General features: G+C 47.8%; 1 protein-coding gene across 3 annotated transcripts in view; it reads left to right on the top strand.

Moving 5' to 3' along the window:
* INVS (inversin) overlaps window positions 1-16,689 on the top strand; it is a 223,713-nt gene that overhangs the window by 90,592 nt on the left and 116,432 nt on the right. For all 3 annotated transcript variants that reach the window (XM_054018622.1, XM_054018621.1, XM_054018624.1), the window contains exon 4: window positions 13,827-14,000. In XM_054018622.1, the coding sequence (XP_053874597.1) occupies window positions 13,827-14,000 (174 nt within the window). The remainder of the gene's footprint in view (window positions 1-13,826; window positions 14,001-16,689) is intronic.

The raw sequence follows: 16,689 nt of genomic DNA, 5'->3' as shown, positions 1-16,689 counted from the left end.
ATAGCAGCTGTAGCCTCTCTGTGCCACTGGCATTGAGTACCTCTGGATCCATGTGAAATCTACAGTCTCTCCCCTGGCCCACCTCTACCCTGCTCCCATTATGGCTTACTGTGCCAATGGAGGGATCCTTTCCATGAGCTGCAGGAAGTATGCAAGTATCAGAGGGGTAGCCGTGTTAGTCTGAATCTGTAAAAAGCAACAGAGGGTCCTGTGGCACCTTTGAGACTAACAGAAGTATTGGGAGCATAAGCTTTCTTGGGTAAGAACCTCACTTCTTCAGATGCAAGTAATGGAAATCTCCAGAGGCAGGTATAAATCAGTGTGGAGATAACGAGGTTAGTTCAGTCAGGGAGGGTGAGGTGCTCTGCTAGCAGTTGAGGTGTGAACACCAAGGGAGGAGAAACTGCTTCTGTAGTTGGATAGCCATTCACAGTCTTTGTTTAATCCTGATCTGATGGTGTCAAATTTGCAAATGAACTGGAGCTCAGCAGTTTTTCTTTGGAGTCTGGTCCTGAATTTTTTTTGCTGTAAGATGGCTACCTTTACATCTGCTATTGTGTGGCCAGGGAGGTTGAAGTGTTCTCTTACAGGTTTTTGTATATTGCCATTCCTGATATGACTTGTGTCCATTTATCCTCTTGCGTAGTGACTGTCCAGTTTGGCCAATGTACATAGCAGAGGGACATTGCTGGCATATGATGGCATATATAACATTGGTGGACGTGCAGGTGAATGAGCCGGTGATGTTGTAGCTGATCTGGTTAGGTCCTGTGATGGTGTTGCTGGTGTAGATATGTGGGCAGAGTTGGCATTGAGGTTTGTTGCATGGGTTGGTTCCTGAGTTAGAGTTGTTATGGTGCAGTGCGTGGTTGCTGGGGAGAATATGCTTAAGGTTGGCAGGTTGTCTGTGGGCGAGGACTGGCCTGCCTCCCAAGGTCTGTGAAAGTGAGGGATCATTGTCCAGGATGGGTTGTAGATCACTGATGATGCGTTGGAGAGGTTTAAGCTGAGGACTGTAGGTGATGGCCAGTGGAGTTCTGTTGGTTTCTCTTGTGGGCCTGTCTTGTAGCAGGAGATTTCTGGGTACACATCTGGCTCTGTTGATTTGTTTCTTTATTTCCTTGTGTGAGTATCGTAGTTTTGAGAATGCTTGGTGAAGATCTTGTAGGTGTTGGTCTCTGTCTGAGGGGTTGGAGCAGATGCGATTGTACCTCAGTGCTTGGCTGTAGACGATGGATCGTGTGGTGTGACCAGGGTGGAAGCTGGAGGCATGAAGGTAGGCGTAGCGGTCGGTGGGTTTTCGGTATAGGGTGGTGTTAATGTGGCCATCGCTTATTTGTACGGTGGTGTCTAGGAAGTGGACCTCCCATGTAGATTGGTCCAGGCTGAGGTTGATGGTGGGGTGGAAGCTGTTGAAATCATGGTGGAATTCTTCCAGGGTCTCCTTCCCATGGGTCCAGATGATGAAGATGTCATCAATATAGCGTAGGTAGAGAAGGGGCATGAGTGGACGAGAGCTGAGGAAGCGTTGTTCCAGGTCAGCCATAAAAATGTTGGCATATTGTGGGGCCATGCGGGTGCCCATGGCGGTGCCACTGGTCTGGAGGTATATATTGTCACCAAATTTGAAATAATTATGCGTGAGGATAAAGTCACAGAGCTCAGCAATAAGTTGTGCTGTGTCATCATCAGGGATACTGTTCCTGACAGCTTGTATTCCATCTGTATGTGGGATGTTTGTGTAGAGAGCCTCTACATCCATGGTGGCTAGGATGGTGTTTTCTGGGAGGTCACCAATGCATTGTAGTTTTCTCAGGAAATCTGTGGTGTCACGGAGATAGCTGGGAGTGCTGGTGGCGTAGGGGCTGAGTAGGGAGTCCACATATCCAGACAGTCCTTCAGTGAGAGTGCCAATGCCCGAGATGATGGGGCGTCCAGGATTTCCAGGTTTGTGGATCTTAGGTAGTAGATAGAATAACCCTGGTCGGGGCTCTAAGGGTATGTTGATTTGTTCCTGTGTTAGTGTAGGGAGTGTCCTGAGCAGATGGTGCAGTTTCTTAGTGTATTCCTCAGTGGGATCTGAGGAAAGTGGCCTATAGAATTTGGTATTGGAGAGTTGTCTGGCAGCCTCCTTCTGGTAGTCAGACCTGTTCATGATGACAACAGCACCTCCTTTATCAGCCTGATAATGTCAGGGTGGTTTCTGAGGCTGTGGATGGCATTGCGTTCTGCACAACTTAGGTTATGAGGCAAGCGATGTTGTTTTTCCACAATTTCTGCCTGTGCACGTCGGCGGAAGCATTCTATGTATAGGTCCAGACTGTCATTTCGACCCTCAGGAGGAGTCCATGTGGAGTTTTTCTTCCTGTGTTGTTGGTGGGCGGGTATCTGTGTATCAGTGCGCTGTTCAGTGTTATCTTGAAAGTATTCTTTGAGTCGGAGGCGGCGAAAGTAGGCTTCCAGATCACCACAGAACTGTATCATGTTCATGGGGGTGCTGGGGCAAAAGGAGAGTCCCCGAGATAGGACAGACTCTTCTGCTGGGTTGAGTGTGTAGCTGGATAAATTGACGATATTGCTGGGTGAGTTAGGGGTACCCCAGTTGTGGCCCCATGTGGCAGGTAGGATTTTAGACAGCTTACGGTCCATTTTCCTTTGTAGAGAGGTGAAGTGTGTAATGTAGATCTCCTGTCTTATTTTAGTAAAGTCCATTTGTGTGAAGGGTTGGTTATTTATGAAAGTCTCCAGGTTGGAGAGCTCTTTCTTGATGTTTTTCTGTTTGCTGTATAGGATGCTGATCAGGTGGTTCCTCAGTTTCTTTGATAATGTATGGCATAGTCTCTCACTGTGGTCTGTGCAGTATGTAGATAGCAATGGATTTTTCACCTTCAGTCCATTTGGTATGATGTCCATCCATTTGCATTTGGAAAGGAAGATGATATCTGTCTGTATTTGTGCAAGTTTCTTCATGAGGTTGATAGATTTCCATTCCATACGGCTAAATGCAGTGCCTTGCATGGTGTCAAATATCAGAGGGGTAGCCGTGTTAGTCTGAATCTGTAAAAAGCAACAGAGGGTCCTGTGGCACCTTTGAGACTAACTGAAGTATTGGGAGCACTCCAAGGCCACGTTAGGTCGATTTAAAAATGAATGCGTCCACACAACCAACCCCATTCCGTGAACCTAAAGGGCTCTTAAAATAGACTTCTGTACTCCTCCCTGGCGAGGGGAATAGTGCTAAAATCGACTTTGCTGGGTCGAATTTTGGGTAGTGCGGACGCAAATTGACGGTATTGGCCTCCGGGAGCTATCCCAGGGTGGTCCATTGTGACCACTCTGGACAGCAGTTTGAACTCCGAAGCACTAGCCAGGTATGCAGGAAAAGCCCCAGGAACTTTTGAATTTCATTTCCTGTTTGGTCAGTGTGGCAAACTCAGCAGCACAGGTGACCATGCAGTCCCCCCAGAATCTTAGAGCATAGAATGTTTCTACGCTCCCCCTATCATCTTCGTCCCTGAGGTTATTGCAGATTAGAAGGCGAAAAAAACGCACTCGCGATGACGTGTTTTCCGAGCTCATGCAGTCCTCCTGCACTGATAGGACACAGCTTAATTCAGTGGCAGAGGCCAGGAAAGAATTAAGTGAGCGTGAAGAGTGGAGACAGGACGTAATGCTGAGGCTAATGGGGGAGCAAATGGACATGATGAAGCGTCTGTTGGAGCTGCAGGAAAGCCAACAAGAGCACAGACCCCCGCTGCATCCACTGTATAACCGCCTACCCTCCTCCCCATGTTCCATAGCCTCCTCTCTCAGACGCCCAAGAATGTGAGGTGGGAGGCTCCAGGCACCCAGCCACTCCACTCCAGAGGATGGTCCAAGCAACAGAAAGCTGTCATTCAAACAGTTTGATTTTTAGTGTGGCTACAATAAGCAATGTGGCCTTGTCCTTCCCTTCTCCCCCACTCCACCTGGGCTACCTTGTCCGTTATCTCATTTGTTTTTAATTAATAAAGAAAAAATGCATGGTTTCAAAACAATAGTTACTTTATTTCGAAGGGGGCAGGGTGGTTGGCTTACAGGGAATTAAAATCAACAAAGGGGCCAGGTTCGCATCAAGGAGGAATACACACAACTGTCACACCAAAGCCTGGCCAGTCATGAAACTGGTTTTCAAAGCCTCTCTGATGCAACAGCAGCGGTGATGGTGGGCTGAGCGGGTTCCATGCTTGCCACGGTATGGCATCTGCACAGGTAACCCAGGAAAAAAGGCACGAAACATATGTCTGCCGTTGCTTTCACGGAGGGAGGGGCAACTGACAACATGTTGGCCCCTGGCTCCAGCTTCAGCTACTTGTGCCCATTTGCAGCCAGTGTTAAGTTAAAGCTAGAACTAGGTGGATAGCTGAACTTTGGGGGTTCACTGTTAGCCCTGGAAAAAAAATCAAGAAAATTGTTTTGCATCTAACAAAATGCAGAAATTCTGAAAAAAAATCATGAAATCAAAAATAGTCAACAGATTTTATTTTGGGGCACCTTTTAACATTAAAGTAAAGGAAATGAAGGGCTATGTTCACAAAATGGCTGAAGGAGTCGGAGGTGGTATTTGCCTCCCTTGTAACTTTTAGCCCAGGGACTCGGGCACTCTCCTGGAATATGGGAGGCCCAAGTTCAAATCACTGTGCCATATCAAGCAGAGGTGGAAATTGAGCCTCAAATTCAGACATCCTAAGTGAGTTACTAGCTAGTGGGTTAGAAGTTGTAAGGGGGCTAGAGGTGACACCACCACCTCCTCCAGCCACTTGGTGAATGGTGCCTGAAAAAAATATTTGGCTGAAAATATCTGGGAAATGTGTCAAATTTGCAAATAGCTTTGGATCTACTAGAACATTGTTTTTTGGCAAATAAACTATTTGTCAAAAAATAATAATGCCCAGCTAAAATATTCCTTAGACTGCTCTAACTCTGTGCAGAAGAGCCAGCCCTACACAGGAGCTGAACCAAGAACAAGAGAGTGATAAGGTGAACTTTAAACCACCTGTGTGCTCACTCATTTAACCTGCACACTGAGTGGATCAGCCATATCCCTGGATACAGACCTGCTAAGACACTTCCATGTTCTCACTACTCAGATAAAATGCCACAGGAGGAGACAAAGGAATAGAGAGATCAAGCGTTTTCCTGGTGCTGTTAATATTTCTGTTCATTTTAACAGCATTACTATTGCCCAAGGCCTCATACCTATTGCACTTAGAGGCAGGCAACTGTATTTCCCCCGTTTTGTAAATAAGGTAACTAAGAAGTTGTATAAGGTCATTTGAGGCAGAGTGGGGAATAAGACCCAGATCTCTAACATGAGAGCCTACTCACATCTACTTTGCTACAGTGCCTTTCAGAATAAATGTTCAAATTTATGTGCTTGACTGTGCTGTCCGTAACTCAAGTGACTAGGAAACACTCTACTCCCAGGGTCAGGAATTGGGTGTCCACTAGTCCCCACCATTTATTTTGGGTTTTGTGCTAAATAAAACCCGGGAATCCTGGTGCCTACCATTCTATTGTCATCTCACAAACAGTTGATATGTGGGCAGGGTTTTGGGGTCTCAGTTTTAGTTCCCACATCACAAGCACGCTAATTGGCAGACTCAGCACAGAGGCCAAGAACTATATGGGGCCACAATGATTGAACTGTCCCAGTAGTGCCTCGAGGAAGTCCACCTCCAGCCAGGATTTATGGTACATCGACACAGCAGCTAGGAGGTGTGGTTCCCAGCTCAGGTACATGCATAAACTCTTCTTGAGCTAATGTCTAAAAATAGCAGTGTGGCCATGGCAGCTCAGGCTAGCTGCATGAGTACAATCTCATTTGATCTCCCTGGGTGCATAGTTAGGTGGCTAGCCCAGGCCATGGTGGCCCCACTGCTATTTTTAGGTGATAGTTTGAGACGGTTTCAGTGGTAGCCGTGTTAGTCGGTATCAGCAAAAAAAATGAGTCATCCTTGTGGCACCTTAGAGACTAACAAATTTATTTGGGCATAAGCTTTCGTGGGCTAGAACCCACTTCATCAGATGTATGAAGTAAAAGATACAGGAGCAGGTATAAGTACATGAAAGGATATGGGGTGCTTTACCAAGTGTTAAGTCAGTCTTAAGAGATAAATCAATTAACAGCAGGATATCAAGGGAGGAGAAATAATTTTTGAAGTGGTAAGAGAGTGGCCCATTACAGACAGTTGACAAGAAGGTGTGAGTAACAGTTGGGAGAAATTAGTATTGGGGAAATTAAGTTTAGGTTTTGTAATGACCCAACCACTTTATTCAGGCCTAATCTGATGGTATCTAGTTTGCAAAAACGCATCAGATTAGGCCTGAATAAAGACTGGGAGTGGTTGGGTCATTACAAAACCTAAACTTAATTTCCCCAATACTAATTTCTCCCTACTGTTACTCACACCTTCTTGTCAACTGTCTGTAATGGGCCACTCTCTTACCACGGAAGTTTATGCCCAAATAAATTTGTTAGTCTCTAAGGTGCCACAAGGACTCCTCGTTTTTTTTAGTTTGAGAAGGAATATCTATCCAATGTGTGAATTACACCTGCCAGCTGCTGTGCAGATGTCCTCTGAGCCATGGCAGAATAGTTTGTGGGGAGTAGTTTGCCTTGCTGCAGCCCTTTAGATGGAGAGGACATCATTCGCTGTAGTTGTGAAATTAATGTCTTTAACTGGGATTCAATATTAAAAATGAGTGTATTTATCTTTATGGGTATTTGCAATTATATAAATTAGCTTATTAAATAATTTGCACTAAATATCACCAATGAGGCTGCACAAAACATGGCATCTTAGAAAACCTGGTTCATAATTTACAGGTATGTCTTTGAGGCAATGTGATAAAGCAGTTTATGGGCAATAGCTGAAAGTGTATAAAAATAAAGTTTCTTATTCTACCCCTGCTGTAGTGGGAGAAAAGGTAACTTTTTAGTAAATATATTCTTTAAGAAACAATCTTGAAAGATATAAAAAATGCATGAAATTAGGTGTGCAATATCTGTATTACAGACATGTTTGCCAGTAAACTTGTAGTTTAAGTTACAGGTAACTTTCTTCACATAAAAAGCGACAGGGAGTCCTGTGGCACCTTATAGACTAACAGACATATTGGAGCATAAGCTTTCGTGGGTGAATACCCACTTCGTCGGATGCATGTAGACTAACACTGCTACCCCTCTGATATTTTCTTCACATAGTTAGTTATGTGGTCTTTTCATCTAATTCCATCTTAATAAAAATATGTTTTTACTTTTAATACTACCTTTAAGTTTTCATGCAGAGACTAGGACAAGGACTTTTTTCCTATCCTTTTTCAGATTTCAGTATCATCTTCCTGCTACCCTCTAGATTCTTCTTGTGTGTGTATGTGTACACACACACATTATTTATATATATATTCAATAATGAGTGTGTATTATTGAAGGTCATAAAAATTATATAGTCAAAAATGCCAATCTAGTTTTTTCTCCCCACTTCTTTGAGTTCCCTCTCCACAATGAAATTTATGCACAGCTCTGAAGGCAGTACAGAGGTAAGGATGGCAATACCCCAATCCCCCTAAAATAAACTTGTGATCCCCCTGCAACTCCCTTTTCGGTCAGGATCCCCAATTTGAGAAACGCTGGTCTCCCCCCGTGAAATCTGTGTAGTATAGGGTAAAAGCACACGAAAGACCACTAATGATGTGTTTTTCATGGCCATGAATTTGGTAGGGCCCTAATTATAAAAGTGGAATTAACAAGATGCAGACTACACATAAGGGTCCGATCCTGTAATGTGTGAATGTGTGCAATTCCCGCTCACTTCATTGGGAGGTGACCTTCACAGAAGGATCCAAGAGGTGCTCAGTACTTCCTGGCTCAGGATTGCCCCCTTCCAAACAGAGGTGAGGCATGGGGGGCACACAGAGTTACATGTCACTGTCCCCCCATTCTGCAAGCAGAGAGCTGCCCAGCTGAAGGAGGCTGTCTCTCAGTTCTGCTGACTCTGCAGCCGAACACCACCTCCTGGGTCTTACTGCCAGTCGTGCTCCCCTTCTGTGTGCTGGGAGCCTTCCTGTTTTCTATTCTGTGCAACAGTGAGTGCCCGCGTTGGGATTGGGCAAGGGGGAGTGGGGGGAAGAGGCAGTGGGGAAGGAAGGGGGTGAAATAGGGGGAGTGGAATGTGGGAGTGAAGGGAGGGGGGATGAAGAAGAAAAGGGGATAGGGGAATCGTGGGGGGGGGGGGCAGGAGCCCAGCGTGCGATGTCCCCTCGGCAGCAGCTGGGGCTCCCCCATTAAGCAGGCCCTCAAACCCTCACCCTGACAAGCCCTAAACTTGGACCCCCCTCATCCCATAGTTTTCAGACCAATTTTCTAATTTATCAAGTTTATTTAAATTTTAATCCTGTCCTCCAAATTGAAGGAAATTTAAGGGGCAAGGCTTGATAGGCAGTACTTTTTTCTAGAGGTCTTCAAGCTTTAAGGTGTCAGAGTTCTGGGGTAGGGGACATGGCTCAAGCAGCTCATGGTCAGGTTTCCAGGCTGAGGTCAATACCAGAGGTCAGAACTTGTGTTGGGGTTCCAGAGTAAAGGTCAGAATCCAAGTCCGAGCCAAAGTCGATCTTGGGAGATCAGCAGCAGAGTCAGTCATGGCAGCCCACTAAGAATCTGCAGTGTTGCCTTGGCACTTCCTGGTATGTTCTGTGGGCTTATATAGAATCAAGGGGACAATCAGGATCCACCTAAGTGGCTGCCAATTGGGTCTCTCATGCAGCACTTACCATAGTGTATGTCTGCTGCAGTTTGCAGGGAGAAGGGGGCAGGCAGGTTACAGCTGCCACCAAGTGACCTGGAGGCTCTGCCCACTCAGGTTTGAGTCCTGCCAATCCTCACGTCATGCACACAATCTTCTAGGGGCAACCCCCATATACTGGGCTGGGTTTATCTGCGTAGACTGTCTGGAAGGCCACTATGAAGTCAGGCATATGGAACTGAGACACCTGTTCCCAGGGGCGCACCTCAGCGCTATAACGTTCCCAGTCAATGAGGGAAATCAAATCACATTTGATTTTAGAATTTAAAATCTCATAGACATCATACTGATCATGACCCTGGACCAGAACTGGAGTGGGCAATAGTTGTTGTCAGTGACCAAAGGAGTTGTCAGTGTGCAGCTTCAGCAGTGACATGTAGAACAACTGGTGTAACCTGATAGATCTGTGCAACTGGAGCTTGACGGTCACTGAGTTGATCACTTGGAGAATCAGATACAGGCTGAACAATTTGTGACGAGGCTGGTCCATATGGTGGTGTACTGAAAACTAGACCTTTTGTCCAGCTGCAACTGTTGGACCTTTCTGGTGCTGGTGGCCAGCGTATAGCTTGTAGTCCCTCTTGGCATTTTCAGGATGTGCCTGAAGTTCCTCCTGGACTTTGTGGATCTGTCGTACCCAGTTTGTGGAGACCAGGATGGAAACCAAAGTTTGCATTAAATGGACTTTGCCCAGTGAAAACATAATGGGCTTATTATCGGCTAATTCTGCGTGCGGCAGGAAAGCCAACCAGTCATTCTGCTGATAATTTATAAAGCACTGTAGCTACTGTTGTAAGACCTGATTCATTTTCTTGAACTGGCCATCAGTCTGTGGGTGATAGGCAGAAGATATATCGGCACTGCCCACAAGCAATTGCAGGGTTTTGTGTTAGAACTGCAACACATATTGCAACTGCAACAGCTGTGACCTGTGCAGGAAGTCCATGGAGACGGACAATGTGTGTCACCAAGAACTGAGCTGACTCTTCCATGGTGGGCAGGTGTACAATAGGGAGAAAGTGGCCATTTTGATTAACTGATTGACCACAGTGAAGATGACAGTGTATCAGTCAGACTTGGGGAGCTCCGCTACAAAATCCAAGGTGATGGTCTCCCATGGTCTAGCCAGAGTTTCTGCAGCTATTAGAGTGCCGAGGGCTCTCATGCATGGCCTCCTGGTGCAAGCACATACCTTACAAGAATCTACATAGGAGTGTACCATTGCTTGTATCCAGGACCACCAAAAGGAGCAGGCAATCAGGCAAAGGGACTTGAGGTGGACGAAGTGGCCTGCTATCTGGGAGTCTCAGCTGAATCTCAAAACCTCCAGTTGGGGACATCCTGGCAGAACGTATAGGTGACCCTTGACATAGAATAAGCCATCCTGTTTCTGATGTTGCCCCTTGCTTTTGACCTCAAGTTCCTTGGGTGGGAGCTTCTCCCCCCCCCCCCCCTGCTGTGCAGATCAGAAACATGAGGTCTTGGGAAGTGGCAGCATCCAGGAAATTGCAGGGCTTGAGGATGAATAGTGGCTCCATGCAATAGGGGTCTTGGCTGGTGAGGTACTTCCCTTTTTGGCACTGGGCATTGATGGCTTTGTTCTTGACCCTGGAGTGGTAGGTAATGGTGAAGTTAAAACATTTGAACAACAGGGCTCAGCAGAACTGTCTTTGGTTTAGCACCTTAGCCTTTCAAAAGTATTCTAGTTTTTTATGATCTGTGTACACCTGTATAGGGTGCCTGGCCCCTTCCAGGTAGTAGTGCCACTCTTCAAAGCCAGACTTGATCACTAGACTTTTTTTTCCTAGGGTTTCGTGATATTCTGTTGGAGTAAGCTTCCGTGAGGAGCTGACACAAGGGAGGAGATGTCTTTGGGTAGTATGATCCTGATGGCAGCATTGGAGGCATCAGTCTCAATGACAATTGAGGGGGGTTGGGAGTGTCAAGAATGACACACTGGTGAAGGTCCTCTTGAGCTGGTTGAACGCCTGTTGTGCTGCCGGGGACCAGATGAAGGTGTTCTTGCATTGAAGTGCTGTCAACAGGGTTATCTGGCCCAAAAATCCAGGAAAGAAACATCTATAAAAGTTAGTGAACCCCAGGAAGTGTTGCAGCTTCTTGATATTTCAAGGGGCCACCTAGGTCTGAACAGCATCCACTTTTCTGGGATCCATTTGGAGGCCCTCGGGCAACAAGATGTAGCCCAAGAACTCCATGGAACGTTGATCAAAGTTGCACTTTTCAAGTTTTGCATATAAACTATGTTGGCGGAGCCAATCCAGAACTGATCAGACGATCTAGGTATGTTGCCTTGGACTCTGGAGAAGACAAGAATGTTATCAAGGTAAACTACGACGTACTGGTCTAGGATGTCATGGACTACATTGTTCACAAAATGCTGAAAAGTGGCAGTGGCATTTGTGAGACTGAATGGCATTAACAAATATTCATAATGGCCACAGCAGGTTTAAACAGCTGTTTTCTATTTATCCCCTGCTCTGATCCTTGCCAGGTTGTAAACTCACAGGTCGAGCTTAGTGAGTACCTGGGTTGATTGCACGTGGCCCAACAATTCTGGGATGAGAGGAAGGGGGTACCGATTTCTGACAGTTACTTGATTGAGGGCCTGATAATCCATGCATATAGGCGCAGGTTCCCATCTTTCTTTTTGACAAAAAGAAGGGCGTTGGCAGCGGAGATTGATAGCCAGAGTAACCTTTTGGCAAGATTCTCCTGGAGATAGAGCCACAGGGCTGGCAGTTCCAACATTGCATAGATGTGGCTGAAGAGTATTTTGGCCCCAGGTTGTAGGTTAATCGGACAGTCATAGTCTCAGTATGCTGGTAGGACGTCCACTTTTTTTTTTCTAAAGACATCCAGGTATTTGTGGTACTTATTGGGAAGAACAGGGGTTGATTTTAGTGGTGGTCTCACCTGACCCATGGCCAGGGTCAGAGGATTTCCAAGCAGTAATCCAGTTTCTGGCTGGCCTCCATCAGGTGGTATGTGCAGGCAGATGTGCTGAAAGAATTCAGAGTGGAAACTGATTTTCCGTTCCCACCACAAGATGTGCGTGTCATGTGTTGCCAACCATGAGATGCCAACAATTATGGGAAAGTGCGGTAAAGATATCACTCCAAATCTTAGGATTTCTCAGTGATTCTAGATAACAGTTTCCAAAGGCATGGTCTCCTGGGTCACCAGGTCTGAGGACAGGAACTAGCCGTTTTATAGTCTCTATGAGGTCAGGCGTTACCTTTGGCTGTGCTGGCATGTCCAATGTTTGGGCAGTGTCAGCATCCATGAAGTTGTCTGTTGCTCTGGAGTCCACAAGTGCACGTTGTGGGAGAACTCATCAAGGTTCACCCGGAATGTAGAGGAGGACCTGAACTTGGAGGTGTAATGAGAGCTTGCCGTGCCTTGGGCAAGCTTTTGTAAGGGGATGGATGTCTCAGGACCCACAACCGGCAGCCGGCAAGTGCGTGGCTAGGTTCCCCTCAGTAGAAATACAAACTGTGGTGGGAATGGTATTCTCTTTCCTTGGGAGTCACCTGGTGGTGGGCTGCATTGAGTTGCATGGGCCCTGGGACCAACCCAGGGATTGTTACTGAGGAGACTTGGCTGGGATGTGGCACTGACCCATTCCTTTCTCTATGTCACTGGCGTAGTCTGTTATTGATCCATATGGCATGATCAAAAAAGGCATCCAAATGGGTTGGGGTTTTCATGCGAGGTAGTTAATCTTTAATTGCCTAATGCAAACCCCACTGAAACTGGTGGAGCTGTGCCTCCTCATTCCACTCCATGTCAGAGACAAGTTGTCTGAAGTGGGTGGTGTAGGAGGCAACCGATTCCTCCCCTTATTGTAGTTTTCGCAGGGCTGCCACAGCTAGAACAGTGCAGTAGGGATCATCCAGAATGACAGAAAACACCTGAAAGAAAGCATCCCAGTTCAGCCATGTTGGCATTCCTTGTTCTAGCCAGAGTCAGGCCCAATCTAATGCCTCTTCCTTTAAGAGGCTAATTACAAATCCTGCCTTAGCTAGATCAGTAGCGTAGGACTTGGGGTGGAGCAGGAATTGCACATGACAGCGATTAAGAAACCCTCTAAATTTGTGGCATTCTCCATTGAAGCATTCAGGGTGGGGGAAGGTTGGCCCCACATCCAGGGGCCAGGTGCAGAACGTTTCTGGAGTGCAGTATTCTCGCCTTGGAGCCTGCTCCCCAGGAGTGCACTGGACCAGTTGAGTCCGCAGCGCAGCATCTGCACCTACAGGATCTGGTTTTGCAATGAGAGCTGCAACACTTGTGCTCTCAATGTAGGGAGTTCCTCCTGGGGATTGTCAACCCATTCAGACGTTTCTAGTGTCCTTTGAGACATGCCAGGCCTGAGATGACCCACTGCCTCCATGTTCCTATAGGGATGGCCTTCAGCATGGGATAGGGTTGGTCCAGGCAAACAGTCAGGGTTCTGGGACAAAGGTCTGGGCTTGAGCAGCTCAAGGTCAGATTTCCGGGTTGAGATCAGTACTAGAGATCATAACTTCTGTTGGGGTTCTGTGTCCCGAGTGATGGTCAAAATCCAAGTCAGAGCCATAGTGGATGCTGGGAGCTCAGCAGCAGAGTCAGTCGTCGTAGCTCACTGGTAATCTACATGTTGCCTGGATGCGTCCTGGAACACTCTGTGGGGTCAGAGGGACCAATCGGGAGCCTCCAAAGCAGCTGTCAGTTTGGAGCTTTTGGATTGGACTTCGTATAGTGTTCATCTTCTGTGGTGTGTGGATCACAGGGAGTGGCTAAGTTACAACTGCCACAAAGTGGAGCTTGCCCACCCAGGTTCAAGTCCTGCCAGTCATTACAGGTGGCTGGTATTGCTTTGTCACCATAATACAACAATAATATAACAATGATGTCTTTAAATATTGTCATCTTTTGGTTTGACTAAGTTGCTAGTTTCTTACTGTTATATTTTTTCTTATCCAGGGAAATTATCGCTTCATGAAACTTTTACTTGCTCGTAGAGCAAACTGGATGCAAAAGGATTTAGAAGAAATGACTCCTTTACATTTAACTACCCGCCACAAGAGTCCCAAGTGCTTAGCTTTGTTGCTAAAATACATGGCACCAGGCGAAGTGGATACACAGGACAGAAACAAGGTAAGATACTGCTTTAGTGACAGTTCTTGTGACAGTTTTAATCCAATTCCAATTAATAAAACAGATAAATATGAAAGAAACACATCCATTATTTCTGTTACCTTGTCAGATATGTTTCCTGTATCTGAAACCGTTGTTCTTCTTCAAGTGCTTGCTCATGTCGATTCCATTCTAGGTGTGCGTGCACCCATGTGCATGGTCATCAGAGATTTTTGTCTTTGCTGTATCCATAGGGCCGGCTGTGGCGCCCACTTGAGTGCCACGCTCATGCATTGGTATATCAGGTGCTGCCAGCCCTACGGCCTCTCAGTTCCTTCTTACCGCCCGTGGTGGTTAGTCGGAGCGCCTTTCCTTGCATAGCAAGGGCTAGTGGTTTCATCTCTTCTGACTTTGAGCCTTAGGGCCTTGTAAATAGTTGTTTATAGTCATTAGTATTAACCATGGTGGTGCTCTCCATCTCCACACCGCCAAATCTCCGGCATCGCAGCCCAGATCCTCTGGGGCTCGCCCTTGGTCAGCGGCACCGTGATTGCGGTCCCCGCCATCTCAACTCGGATTGCCTTGGGGGAGGTGTCAGTCTCTGTTCCACCTGCACCATTCGCCCTCCCACCGGTTGCCTTCTCAGCACAGATCTCGGTCACCTGCCCGATGGGAGCACTCCCCATAGTGATTCTGGTACCCCCGGCACCAGTCCCCTTGATACCAGCACCGATCCTCCCACTCCAAACACCTATCTCTGGTGACGACTGTCAGCAGACAGATACAGCCGTTGACAGCCCTGCTATGGTCACTGGAAGGGGATTCCTCCAGCATGAAAGGGCAGTTCAACCCCTTGCCAAGACCCCACAGGTGTGAATGGGCACCTGCGGCTGCCTCAACATCGATGGTGCCGCCTTGGCAGCATGGCCAGTAGCATTATTGGAGCACCTGGGGCATGCTGGTGATGACGATGCCCTCTTTGCACCACTCATCTACTGCTGCCTTGGAGCAACAGCTGGCGGCACCGGGCTCAGTGCATCAGACCCGCTCGGAGGTCGGGATAGAGGAGACAGTGCCCCCCCCCCCCCCCCCGCCGAAACCCCTCTCCCCCACAGAGGATGATGCCCTGGAGCCTCCCCCGGCGGTACAGTCATCGTCCTCATCCCCGGACAATGTGGTCGCGGGACCATCAAGGATCAGCCCACCAGACTATTTTAGGGAACATCAGGCCCTGTTTCGACAGATGGCTGAGAACTTGGGCCTAGAGGTGGAGGAGATGGCCAAGCAGGTGGACACTTTGTTCAATGTCCTCTCAGCCTCTACCCCGGCATGTTTTGCACTACCAGTGCATGACGGGGTCCTGAAAATTGCCAAGGCCGCTAGCAAATCCAGTCGTCCCTCCCACCTCCAAAAGGGCTGAAAAGAAGTACTTTGTCCTGGCCAAAGGTTCGAGTACCTTTATACCCACCCATCTCCGGGCTTGCTGGTTGTCCCTGCAGCCAATGAAAGGGCCAAGTAGGGGCACACTAGTTCAACTCCCAAAAATAAAGAGGCCAAAAGACTGGACCTTTTTGGAAGAAAAGTTTATTCAACAGCCAGCCTGCAGTTCCAGGTGGTGAACCATCAGGCCCTCTTGGGCAGGTATAATTTTAACGTATGGGACTCCCTCCCTAAGTTCAAGGAGTTCCTTCTTCAGGGTCTGGCCCAGGAATTCAGCACCCTGGTGGAGGAGGGCACCGCAATGCAAATGTGCTCTCTCCAGATGGCATGGGATGCGGGCGGACTCGGTGGCTAGAGTGGTCACGTCAGTGGTGGTCATGAGATACAGCTCCTGGTTTCAGACCACTAGCCTGTCCCAAGAGTTGCAGGCCTCTATCCAGGACCTCCCATTCGCTGGGAATGGTCTCTTTTTGGAGCAGACTGATGCGAGGCTGCATAGACACTTGGGTCACCCTTCGCTCGCTGGGCATGCATACGCTGCAGTCTGTAGAGAAACCGTTCCGGCTGCCCCCACCGCCAAGGCCTTGACAGCCTCATCAAGGGCCTGCAAGGAGAAGGGATAGAGACACGAGCTTTAGTCGTCACCGCCCTTCCTCCTCCCGCTCACCTGCGCAGCCTGGCCCAGTGAAGCGTCCCGGGAGCCAGAAACGCTCGTTTTGAAGGTGCACTTGAGAGCGACGCCCCAATCAATTCCCCAGATCCACCTTGTTCTTTCCTTGACCGTCTTCATCCCTACCGTTCAGCCTGGTCACGGGTCACCACAGACTGTTGGGTGCTGTACATAGTATCTCGGGGCTATAACCGGCAATTTTCGGCCGCCCCTCCCTCCCAACCCCCTCTTTCCCATCCCTCTTCGAGCAACTCCTCGTCCAAGAGGTCGAGAACCTCCTGCTCCTGGAGGCAGTGAAGGAGGTCCCTTGGGACATGAAAGGAAAAGGGTTCTATTCCCGCTATTTCCTAATCCCAAAAGCAAAAGTGAGCCTCAGACCTATTCTGGACGTGCGTCACTTCAACAAGTCTTTCAGAAAGTTGAAGTTTCGCATGGTCTCCCTGGCCTCCATCATCCCCTCCCTGGATCCAGGAGACTGGTATACTGCCCTTGACTTGAAGGACGCTTATTTCCATATTCCAAGGTCACAGACTTTTCCTCCTTTTCATAGTGGGTGGACGCCATTTTCAATTCACGGCGCTGCCCTTTGGCCTTTCATCA

The sequence above is a fragment of the Malaclemys terrapin genome, chromosome 2, assembly GCF_027887155.1.
Source record: "Malaclemys terrapin pileata isolate rMalTer1 chromosome 2, rMalTer1.hap1, whole genome shotgun sequence".
Taxonomy (NCBI): domain Eukaryota; kingdom Metazoa; phylum Chordata; order Testudines; family Emydidae; genus Malaclemys; species Malaclemys terrapin.
This window is presented reverse-complemented; position numbering and strand designations above follow the sequence as displayed.